A 12,344-nucleotide genomic window follows, 5' to 3' on the forward strand; every position below is an offset into this window, starting at 1 on the left:
ACCGAACAAAAAAAAGCAAATAATAATCCCAGGTGACCTTTTATAGGTGCGCGGGCGCTCTCACTCAAGTGAGCTGCTAATCAACATAAATTAACTAAAGGGGGGAATTGACATTATCCATTATTAACAGAAACAAAAACAAATGACGAACATTAGGGTCGTCACATTAATATCGTGTTTTCCGTACCAATGTGGTCTAAAGGGCCATTCACATAGGACATAGTTTTCGTCTCAGAAAAGCAAGAGGCATTATCAGGCACGCAGTGGAGCTGGACCCAAATGCAAGATGCAGCAGACGTGATAACAAAAAAGGAGGCCTTTACTCACAAAAAAAAGTAGACAAATAAACAGGAACCAAAACTGGAGGCAAACAGTGCAGCCAAACAGAGTGTCTTCAAACAAACACAAACAACAATAGACAAAGGACAAGTCAAGCACAAGGGCTTAAATACAAAAGGAGAACCAAACTGTGGGGAACATGATTGGTAGAAATTAACAGGGGTGAAACGAGCTTAATAAATAGAATAAACAGAATCAGGTGAGGGACGGAGACAGACACAGAACAGGAGCACAAGACATTTCAAAACAAAAGTCCAAAACAAGGTGCAAACTGTGACAGGCATTGCTTAGTATGACGTAGCGTATGCTGTTGAACACTTTCTGCTTGGGCAGGAGAGCTGGGACATTAGTTTGAATTGTTGTAAATACTTCAGAAGAGATAAGAATAATGATCTCTTATGGAGTATTTATCTGCATGTTTCTTCTATTTTCAATGAAAATATCTTACAATATCTCCTCTTTGATTGTTAGCTGATTAATTCACTGTACGGGTAAACAAAATAATCCTACAATTTGCTAGCATTGCTGGCATCGATGGTGAACTACGAAAATGTGTGAAAATCTACTAACAACACATTACCAATATAATGATTAAATAACTTTGGTTCCACATCAAGCGGATCACAAGCAGAGCTTCTTTGTTGGACTGAACTTCTAAGTTCCATGGCCCCTGCCTCATATGCAAGTCTTCTCATGATGATGCTTGTAATTAGCAAAAGCTGCTGATTTGACACAGATAAGAACTGAGATGAGAAATGAATATTAAGTTATGACCCACTATATATACATCCTGCCCGAGGAAACGAGTGTCACTCTATCACACTAACAGCATGGCTAACACTCTGCTGATTCTGCTAAGTGCTGTCCTGCCAGTCCTGACTCTCTCTGGTAAGACCCATCTTTCAGCTTTGATTGCAGCACCAGGAAGAGGATTTTATTTGTAATATAAAATGCAATGCCAAACAAAAAAAAAGAAAGAAAGAAAGAAAGAAAGAAAGGAAACGGAACTGCTCAGCTCTAAATATGATAGAGGTCCATTGGTTAATTATTAATTATCTTAACCCTTAAACCTGTAGAGAAGAGTCAGATTTACTGGATGTAGAATTTTCAGGATTCCTGGTTTTACCAGGTCAATGATTTTTGTTTACTTATTTTTGTACTTGGGTAATGAATTAAAAAAATGAGGTATGGGATGAAGAAGAATAAAGAATAGGGTACTGTTAACAACAACAACAACAACAGCAACAACTACTACTACTACTACAACCAAAATGAAACTAATATGTGATCAACCAAACTGCAAAGTGCTGTCTTTTAACCACATAAATACCTAATAAATATTATGTTCAAAGACAACACTTTGCGATTCGCTTGACCACACATTATTATCACTGTAGTTGATGTTGTCGTTGCTGTTAACAATACCTTGTTAAGAACAGTGCCAAAAAACACAGAATTTAGCATCGTCAAATTAGCATAGTCCAATGGAGTACTTGCATGCAGAAACAGAGGAGCGGCCAATTCAGCGGCACTAAACCTGAAAGAGTATCTCCAACACAGCTTTCACACTCACACACACACACACACACACACACACACACACACCAGTGAATCATTTAACAAAGTAATGTTGACTTCACCGGGAACAAATTCTCACTCTCTCTCTCTCACTGTCTTTCAGCCTCTGTGAATGTGGGGATTATTAATGGAACAGAGGCCAAACCTCATTCCAGACCCTACATGGTCTCTGTGCAGAAAGATTCGATGCACATCTGTGGTGGTTTTTTGGTGTCTCCTCTCTTTGTAATGTCAGCAGCGCACTGCCACATTGAGTAAGGGTTTTATGTAATCTTACCGTTTTCACCATGACTCTTGTCTTAAATCTGAATCTAATATGACCCTGTACATGCTTAGTCATTTCTGAGAAAAGAGCTGTATGTCAGATGCAGCGATTTCAGAGAGCTCTGATAAAATGGTGCGAAACCAGAATGTGCCTGAATGATCTCAATCGGTGATCTTTTTCATCTTTGTAGTGATCTGACAGTTGTACTTGGTGCTCATGATCTGTCAGACAAAAAGACCGATAATGGTCGTGTGCGTGTAAAAAACCCGTTCATCCATCCCCATTATAACCCTGGAACGTTTGAAAATGATATCATGCTTTTGCAGGTAAGTGACTTTTCTAGATTGTACAAATTGCAATTTGCTTTAGATATGAAGTGTCAGCAGTTGTTTTTCTTTTCTTTTCTTTTCTTTTCTTTTCTTTTCTTTCTTCTTCCAAATGCTCACACTGTGATTGTGACTGTGCTAGACGTACCCTAACTGGCAACACAGAATTACTTGATCATGTATGAACAGAGACTCTTACATATATTCATGACATTTATGCAGCTTGAAAAGGAGGTCAAGCTGAACCAAAACGTGCAATTGATCCCTCTCCCGGTGGAGGGTGAAGACGTCAAACCTGAGTCTGTCTGTACTGTAGCGGGATGGGTAGCCACAGGGAACAATAAGGCTCCAGTTGATCGTCTCCAAGAGGCTAATGTTATTGTTATGGGCCACCAGGCATGTCAAGGCTGGAGAAATTATTTCGTACCCTCTAGCATGATCTGTGTTGGTGGAAAAGAAGGATTTTGCAAGGTACAATCACGAATGTTACTAGCACTAGTAACAATCCGTCACAAAAACACTTAACTTCTGAATCAGAAAGTCTGTCAGCTTAGTAGCCAGTTACATTATTCTGTTCTACAGGGGGACTCTGGGGGTCCTTTGGTGTGTGGGGCGACAGCAGTGGGGGTGGTGTCATTCCTTCAGGAAGGAAAGTGCGAAAAGCCTGATGTGCCAAATGTTTACACCAAGATATCAGCCTTTCTTCCCTGGATTAAACACATCATTGGAGGAACGGAACATGCAACTGGTCAATAAAGATCTTTGTTTCTTGTGTTAAACTGATGTAAATTCTTGTAATTGATGTTCTTTGTGCATGACTGTGTGTGTGTGTGTGTAAGAGGTAGCTGCATGTGTGTATGAAAACTTTCCAGACCAACACACATCCTCACAGCTTAAGTTATGAACAGCCCAACAACAAATATATTTCGGTAACGAAATTTTCCAAAACTCCCACTTTCTGAAAGATTCACTGAAGGACAGAGATGTACTCTTGATGCTGTTTCCAGTCACTGTCACATATTTAATTGGCTAATGCCGACATAGCCTAGTGAAGAAGTACTGAGGAGAAACTGGTCATTCTCTCCTACTTCCATCATGACTAACACTCCTCTACTACTGCTGATCACGATCCGTCCTATCCTCACTCACTCTGGTATGACCCATATGTCAGTGAAATTAATTTAGAATTGGTCAGCGTCAACAATGAAAAAAAATATGGTAATTATCTCCGAATTCAGAAATAAGTGGCTTGTGGTTCTGTCTAAGTTGTTGATTTTATCTTGCATCAGAGACTGATTTCTTTTTCTTTCTGTTTTTTTTTTAACCGGTAAAACAAATGTACAAAAGACAATCTGAGATATGTAGTGGTTGATAGAAACATTATCCAGCAGAAGGTATGGACCCTGAACTGTGCAGCCTTGGCCTATAGTGAACATTTGAACGATAATTACACAAATTTCAGAAGTTTAGCATGGTGCATGTTTGACAAAATTCCAAGTCTATGGTTCACATTGACCACTGGTTCAGACCAGCTCTATACTGCCATCTATTGGGGGAGGCACCAAACTACCAGTGTACTATTTCATTAACAACCATGGTATACCCTCCTCCCAGTCTTGGTTCAACTCTGTGCAATATGCTCGTAACAACGACTTAAAAGATTGGTGAAACTGTTCCAGGGCGCCTTGACTCTGCGCATGGTAAGGGGAAGCTTTATGTTTTACACGCAACAGTTTTAAAATTTGTGCAAACAAGTGGGAAGTGAAATTGGATCCTTGGTCGCTCTGAATGGTTTTGGGTATACCAAACACTGACATGAACTGAGACAAAGCTTTTACTACCAACTTAGCCGTGATATTACGAAGTGGATACGGCGCGGGATATCTGGTAGCCAGACACATAACAGTCAGCAGATAATTGCTGCCCGATTTTGAGCGAGGCAAAGGACCAACACAATCAATGATCAGATGTTCAAAAGGCTGACAAATTACTGGAATAGGGTACAAAGGGACAGGACTAATTTTCTGATTCGGCTTCCCGGTGAGCTGACAGGTATGACAAGTTTTAATATATGCAGAAACCTCTCGTTTAAGCCGAGGCCAAAAGAACTGACACAAAATGCGATAATACGTTTTCCTAACACCCATATGTCCTGCAAGATTTCCATGCGCAGTCTGTAATACTTGATTTCGAAATTTAACCGGCACGACAATTTGCCAAATCGGGTCGCCCGCAAAATTCTCAGACTGAGGCAACCACTTACTTACCAATAAACCATTATGAAGTGTATACCCCTGTGCACAGCTATCAACTTCGTGAAGAGGTAGAAGGCCATCATACAACAATTTTAAGGAGGGATCATTTCTTTGCTCCTCAATCAATTCCTCACGAGAAATTGTAGAAAACTCTGGAGGTAAAAGAAGATTAAACTGCTCCCGAGCAAACTCACATTTCGCATCTGGGCCTGATTTAAGTCGACTCATAGTCCTAGGCACTGCACAAGCGGGAGACAGGTCAGAAGGACCTGGAACATTCTCTAATTCTGCATGACCCAACGGGGAAGACGGCACCTGGGAAACAACATTTGGTGGCGGAGAATCAGGCCAAACACGCCCCCCAGCAAGATCGTTCCCCAGGATCATATCAACACCCGAAACTGGCAACAAGGGGCGCACTCCAACCTGTACCACACCCTGTACCAAATCCGAAGAGAGCCTTATAGTATGCAGCAGAACAGACAAAGTATTTAAACCTATACCTTGTATTAAAATCTGAGCACCTGTAGCAGCTTCTGACGAAAAAGGCAATATTGACTCCCACAGAGAAGAGTTCGAGGCACCTGTGTCACGCAAAATAGTAACTGGCACTTGTTTATCATTGCAGAGAAGTGAGACGTAACTTGTCCAGACAAAAGCAGAGTAATCCGGATCCCTAGTAATCGGACAGGAATGTTCAGGTTGAATCTCAGGACGAATTAATCCGAGGACAGGTGCAGCCAATACCACAGGTTTAGTGTGAGTGCCCCCACTGGAAGATTTTAACTTTGCTTTTAAGACCGGACATTCATTTTTCCAGTGACCACTACAGCGGCAGTAATTACAAGTTCTATCAAAAACCCTTCTGTCCGATGGAACACAGACAGATTTGTGTGCTGCTGGACCACCGGACCTAAATCTCCTTTCCACCACCAACTCGCTAAGTTCTTCAAACGTTTTAACGTCCGACGCAGAATACCAACGACTGAACAACGAATTTAAGTCTCTTACAAACTCCAAGTGTGTCTGTTTCTCACCCCTTTTCCAATTACGAAAACGTTGCTGATATGCTTCTGGAACCAGCTCATAGGCTTTAAGCACAGCAGCCTTCACCCTCTGATAAGCTTTGGCGTCGCCAGGACTTAACGCCGAATAAGCCTCCTGAGTCTTACCTGTAAAAACACATTGCAAAAGAAGCATTCCAGCATCATCAGACCAGTTACAGGAATCAGCTATTCGCTCAAACAAAGAGAAAAAAGTATCCGGATCCCGCTCATTAAATTTAGGCATCAACTTCAAATAGCCAATTATATCAGTACTAGTTCGCCCAATCAAAACTGAACCCTCGTCAACAGAGTGATCAGAAAACCGTCCCTCTTGGCCTAAGGTAAGTTTATATCGTTCTTATTCCAGTCGTGCTTTCTCTGTTTGTAGTTTCATATGTTCCAATTCTTTTTTGATGTTTCAATTTTTCTAACTCGAACTCCCGCTGCTATTGTTCCAGTTGTAACATTAAAAGCTCCTTTTGTTGATTAAAATTTAGTCAAGGAGAAACGACAGGCACTGAAGGGCCAGGACTAGGTGGGTTTGATGAAATTAAAACATCTGCCTCTACCAAATTTGCACACAAAATAGCCTTTATGTCATCTTTTCTTCTCTGTTCCAATTTCAATTTTATAGTGCTCAGCAATTTTCAACAACTGTTGTTTCTTACATTTCTCTAAAAGCTCTTCTGAGGGGGACTGAAAAAATTCATCCACAGCAGATTCCATGGCCCAACCAACAAACACCAACCCTGATCCAAAAGACTACGATAACACGAAACACTTTTGCAACAATAAAGCACTTTACCTGGAGCATCCCCACCCCTAACTAACTAAGTGGTGTGTCCAACTAACTAACTAAGCTCAACCCTAGTCTTCGTACGATTACTTGTGGTGGGTACTTGTGCACTGAAAGCCCGCTGGCATGGGAAGCAACCGAAAAACGGCGACTCCACGCAACCACGGAAGTGCTCCCGGGACAACTGCCGCATCCACGTTCACCGCCACACTAATAAAAACAACAAACACCAATGGAGTCCATAGGGGACAACATGGTTAAACCTAATGGGTAGATAGCTCCAGATTACAAACCAACAGTCACAAAAAAAAAGGACCAGGCTTACCTCCAGGCCTGCCACAACTCACAACTTAACTCCACAAAGCACAGGCCACAAAACAATGGAGATCCAAATGAGCTCCTCCCTCAAGCACCACAAACAAATTCCCCACAAATCTTGAAACAAGAGAAAACAAAACCAACTACGCATGACCTGCCCAACCAAACCAAAGGCTAAAATATACAAAACACCCTACAACCTCAACATTGTACCAAAACAACCAAAGAATGGACAAGCCCCCATTTTGTCACGACTCGGCTCAAAAGAGGTGACAAAAAGAAGGGCAGACCATGCACAGATCACATTAAGGACAAAACAAATTTATTATCAAAGCAAAAAACACCAATAATTTAACAATTAGACTGGTAGTCAGCAGTATCAGTAGTGTAGGCAAGGTATGGATGTGTGTTAGAGAAGTGTGGGGGTGTTGAAATGCAGTAACCAAATATCCTCATGAAACAAATGGTGGAGGCCTGAGGAAGAGAGAAACAGAAAAGAGTTCGAAGGAAGGGGAAAGGCAAGAGAGGGGAGGAACCTTCAGTTCCCTTTAGGCTTTATACACCTGGAGATCAGAACACCCAGATGCCCAACATCAACCAGGACGGCCCTCCCACTCTGACACCCAACTGCACCCAACACAAATACAGAGCGGAGGCCGTCACATCTTATTTTTTATTTCTTGTTCCCTGAGGCCTCATCATCAATATTGTAACCTGTTATGCAATTCATGTTTAGAAGTGAATATATTTCTTTTCCTTTAATACAAACGTACCTGTTTTCTACCAAACCATATTCTTGTTGTGCTTTTCTGCCCACTTACTATCCTCCTTCCCGAACCTAGAGACGTGGTGTTAACTGTGCTGTGCTTGTTAGTTTGAGTTATCAATTAGAGGAGAGACCACCACGTTACATCAGAAATCGTTAAACATGTACAGGGTCACATCAGATTCAGATTTAAGACAAGAGTCATGGTGAAAACAGCAAGACCACATAAAACCCTTAGTTAGTGTGACAGTGTGCTGCTGACATTACAAAGAGAGGAGACACCAAAAAACCACCACAGATGTGCATCGAATCTTTCTGCACAGAGACCATGTAGGGTCTGGAATGAGGTTTGGCCTCTGTTCCATTAATAATCCCCACATTCACATAGGCTCAAATACAGAGAGAGAGAGAGAGAGAGAGAGAGAGAGAGAATTTGTTCCCAGGGAAGTACTGATTTCTCCAGCCGTCATAATGGTCAACATTACTTTACTAAATGATTACGTGATGTTTATTTATGTGTGTGTGTCTGTGAAAGCTGTATTGGAGATACTCTTTCAGGTTTAGTGCCACTGAACTGTACTTGCATCCAGAAACAGCAATGCTGGCAAATTGTAGGATTACTTTATTTACCCGAGAATCAAGCCTACAGTGAATTAATTAGCTAACAATCAAAGAGGAGATATTTTAAGATATTTTCATTAAAAATAGAGGAAACATGCAGATCTCGATCTAAATACTTCATAAGAAATAATTATTCTTATCTCCTCTGAAGTATTTACAAACAATTCAAACTAATGTCCCTGCCCCTCTGTCCAAGCAGAAAGTGTTCAACAACATACTCTACGGCAAACTTAGCAATGCCTCTCACCTTTTTGAGATGAAAAGCATGTCCTATGCGAATGGCCCTTTAGACCACATCGGCACAAAAGACACATTATTAAAAAAAAACCTTGATTTGCACAGTGTCCCCTCTTGAAGTAACCTGATGGTCTACAGTGTAATAATGTCATGTGCTGACACTTGCTGGTAATGGGTGTCGGTGATTTGAGGGAAAAGAATAAAGAAAGAAATGGCAGAAGGAGCTGATGCCTTAGAACCAGTTTTCTGCTAACATATCAACACATGAAGTTCAGTGAATTGGTTGTATGAACCTTCCACTCAGGGACCACAGAGGTGCTGTACAGATAACAGCTTTTACCGTTTTTCTTTTCTTTACCAGTTGTTTTGTTTATTTGACTTAAAATATGAATACACACAATTGGTGTGGACTGGTTTACTTGTGTTCTAGACTGTATAATATACCGTTCAGAATGCCTGAAGCTTTGATCTGTAACTTTCAAAGAATTTTAAATGTTTTTTTTTGCAAGCAGTCTGATCTTTGTCACCTTCTTCCGGTTTGTACCTGTGCAAGTCTGCTGCCGCTGTTGTGCTGATTATCGTCACTGCTCTACGGTCTGTCTTTAACATTTACGTTGTGCTGCACTTGTAATCTTGTGTGCTTGTTTTAAATCTCGCTCTGTGTCTGCTTCGTTAGCATTACCTATAAACACATTCTTTCTACTGTTTGGCTGCTAGCATGCTAACACCAGCTTAGCCTTCTTGCTACCCTTACTTACACAGCAATAGTGTGTTGATAGTTAACGTTTACGTTACCTCTCATTATCTGCCACTATGTCTTGCTTTCTCTGCCTTGCTCTAGTAGAGAAGTTGTCTCTCCTAGAGAGACGTGTCCGTCAGCTAGAGCAAGGTAGCGCTAGTTCGAGCTTTATTACTATAGATACGACGGGCACCCCAAATAGCATTAGTTTAGCCTCTGAACCGATTAGCAGCTCAGTCTCTCCCTTTAGTGCAGTCTCGCCGGCGGAAAAGGAGTTTGTTGCGGTCATGAGTGGCAGGAGGTCTCGCCGACGCCGACACCAGCCGTCATCTGTACGGCCAGACTCACAACTGCTGCCGGTGGTGAATCGCTACGCTACTCTTGTTTCTCCTGCTTGCCGGCCCGGGTCCTCCACCTCACTCGACCGCCCCAAGCCCCGTACCTTAGTTATAGGGGACTCAGTGACCCGAGGGGATTAGGTTAGTAACGCCAGCGACTGTTACCTGTCTCTCCGGGGCCAGAGCTCCCGACATAGAAGCTAACCTTAGGATGCTGGAAAACAGGAAGCCATATCGATAAGGCACACCACATAGACACCAGCTATGACAACATCGTTATCCATGTCGGCACCAATGATATTAGAATGAGGCAATCAGAAGTCACAAAGGTCAACATAGCTAGGACTTGTGACTTCGCCAGAAAGATGTGTCGGCATCGATTAATTGTCTCTTGCCCTCTACCAGCTAGGGGTAACGATGAAAGATATAGTAGATTATTGCAACTGAATCGCTGGCTGGCGCAGTTTTGTTTAGATCAGGGATTTGATTTTGTAGATAACTGGCCCTCTTTCTGGGGTAGACCTGGCTTGCTAAAAGCGGACGGCCTGCACCCTAATGGGCATGGCGCCGCTGTTTTATCAGGTAACATAGATAGATGTTTGAGTCAGCTATGACATCTTTCACTAGAGCGGGCCAGGTCGCAGGTGATTACAGAACCTGCTAATGAAAACCCCTCTGAGGCAGCCGAGTCCCATGAATCAATGACTCCTCTCATCCAACATAAGGCTAAGATTAATTTGACTAGTTATTCATTTAGTGAAGAGGCTTCAGCAGAGACTAGCTCTTTAAGTCTGGTCCTCATTCTGCCTCAGTTGCTCAACATAACCTGCTCCATGGTCATCCCTCTGTCAGCAGCAATTTGGCTTTTGCTATTAGCGTACTCTCACGCCCTCGCAGACCACTTCGGTCTAGATTTAGACAGCCCATTTCCCACAATAATTTAATTCCAATTCAACTGACCCCCTCTTCCGATTTGATCGTTGTAAGCCCGATAACCCTGAAGTTCGGTTTTATTAATATTAGATCGCTCTCCCACAGAGCGATCTAATATTAAGCCTTGACATGATGGGTTTGTGTGAAACTTGGTTGAAGCCAGATGTTTATTTCTCTTTAAATGAAGCCTCACCCCCCAACTATTCCTTTTCGCATGCTGCTCGAGCAGCGAAGAAAGGTGGGGGTGTAGCCTTCATTTATAACACTGAATTCTCTCCTAGCATCTTTAATGCACCAAACTTTGCCTCCTTTGAGCTGCTCTCTCTGAAGCAGTCTTGCTCTACCTCACCCTTCCTTATAGTAGTGACCTATCGGCCCCCTGGGCCCTATAGTCAATTTCTAGATGAATTCTCTGAATTCATCTCTAGCATTATAACTACAGTGGATAAAATCCTTATAATGGGGAATTTTAATATCCATATCAATGACAACTCGGATTCTCCTAATAAAACATTTACATTTATTTTAGACACTTTTGGCTTCAACCAATACGTCTGCGAGCCCACTCATTCCAATGGCAACACCTTGGATCTTATTCTAGCTCGCGGCCTAACCATCTCTCATGTGGTTGTATCTCCCTATTCCACCGCCTTATCTGACCATTTTCTTGTTACCTTCCAGGTCACACTCCCCTCTCCTCCTGTAGTCTCTACCGTGGTTCGTCACTGCCGAACTGATAGCTTGATAGCCTATAAATGCGCCCTCTCCATGGCCAAATCCGCCCATTACTCAAGAATAATTAATCTCAACAAAAACAACCCGAGATTTCTATTTGATACAGTATCAAAATTGACCCAGAATCACTCCCCTCAATCCAGCTCTATTACTGCAGGCGACTTTGTCAAATTTTTCTCACAAAAAATAAACTTAATCCGTGGTGATACTCAAAGTAGTCAATAAAATCAATGCGCCAGTATACTCCCCATCGCTGCCCCAGAGCCTAATCAGGATGTGCACTCTTTAACCCAATTTGAGCCTCTCTCCCTAGACGCGCTCTCCAAACTGGTGCACTCCGCTAAACCAACCTCTTCCCTACTCGATCCCCTACCTCCTAAACTTTACGTAGAACTTTTTTCGATCCTCGGCCCTACAATCCTCAACCTTTTAAATTTGTCAATTAAGTCGGGCATTCTACCCATTCTACCCTTTCAAAACAGCCGTGATTAGCCCCCTACTTAAAAGACCTAACCTCAACCCAGAAAGCTTGAATAATTATAGGCCTATCTCTAATCTCCCGTTTCTTTCTAAAATACTCGAAAAAATTGTCGCTGCACATCTCACTGCTTATATGTCCTCCAACAGCCTCTTTAAAGTGTTTCAGTTGGGCTTTGGGTGTTTTCATTCCACTGAAACTGCATTAACTACAGTGACTAATGATGTATTACTAGCCATGGATGCTGGTGATACCTCAATGCTTATTCTTCTCGATCTGAGTGCAGCATTCGACACAGTTGATCACACCATACTGTTAAAGCGCCTGGAAAATCAAATTGGCATCCGTGGCCTGGCGCTCTCCTGGTTAAAATCTTATCTCTCAGAGAGAAAGCAGTGTGTCCACTACAATAATGTGACATCTGAGTACCGAGAGCTTAACTGTGGTGTCCCTCAGGGGGCCGTCCTTGGCCCTCTCCTTTTCTCTATCTACATGCTCCCTCTTGGAGACATTATTCACAGCTATAACATTAACTTCCACTGTTATGCTGATGATACTCAGATCTACTTACCAA

General features: G+C 42.2%; 1 protein-coding gene across 1 annotated transcript; it reads left to right on the plus strand.

Annotated features, from left to right (window-relative positions):
* The first annotated feature begins 1,169 nt into the window (after positions 1-1,169).
* Positions 1,170-3,264, plus strand: LOC115820654 (mast cell protease 1A-like). Its single transcript, XM_030784291.1, has 5 exons — positions 1,170-1,227; positions 2,021-2,171; positions 2,373-2,508; positions 2,731-2,979; positions 3,091-3,264. The coding sequence occupies exons 1-5, from the start codon at positions 1,170-1,172 to the stop codon at positions 3,262-3,264; spliced, it is 768 nt and encodes a 255-aa protein (XP_030640151.1).
* Positions 3,265-12,344: the final 9,080 nt, after the last annotated feature.

Source organism: Chanos chanos, chromosome 9 (genome assembly GCF_902362185.1).
Source record: "Chanos chanos chromosome 9, fChaCha1.1, whole genome shotgun sequence".
NCBI lineage: Eukaryota > Metazoa > Chordata > Actinopteri > Gonorynchiformes > Chanidae > Chanos > Chanos chanos.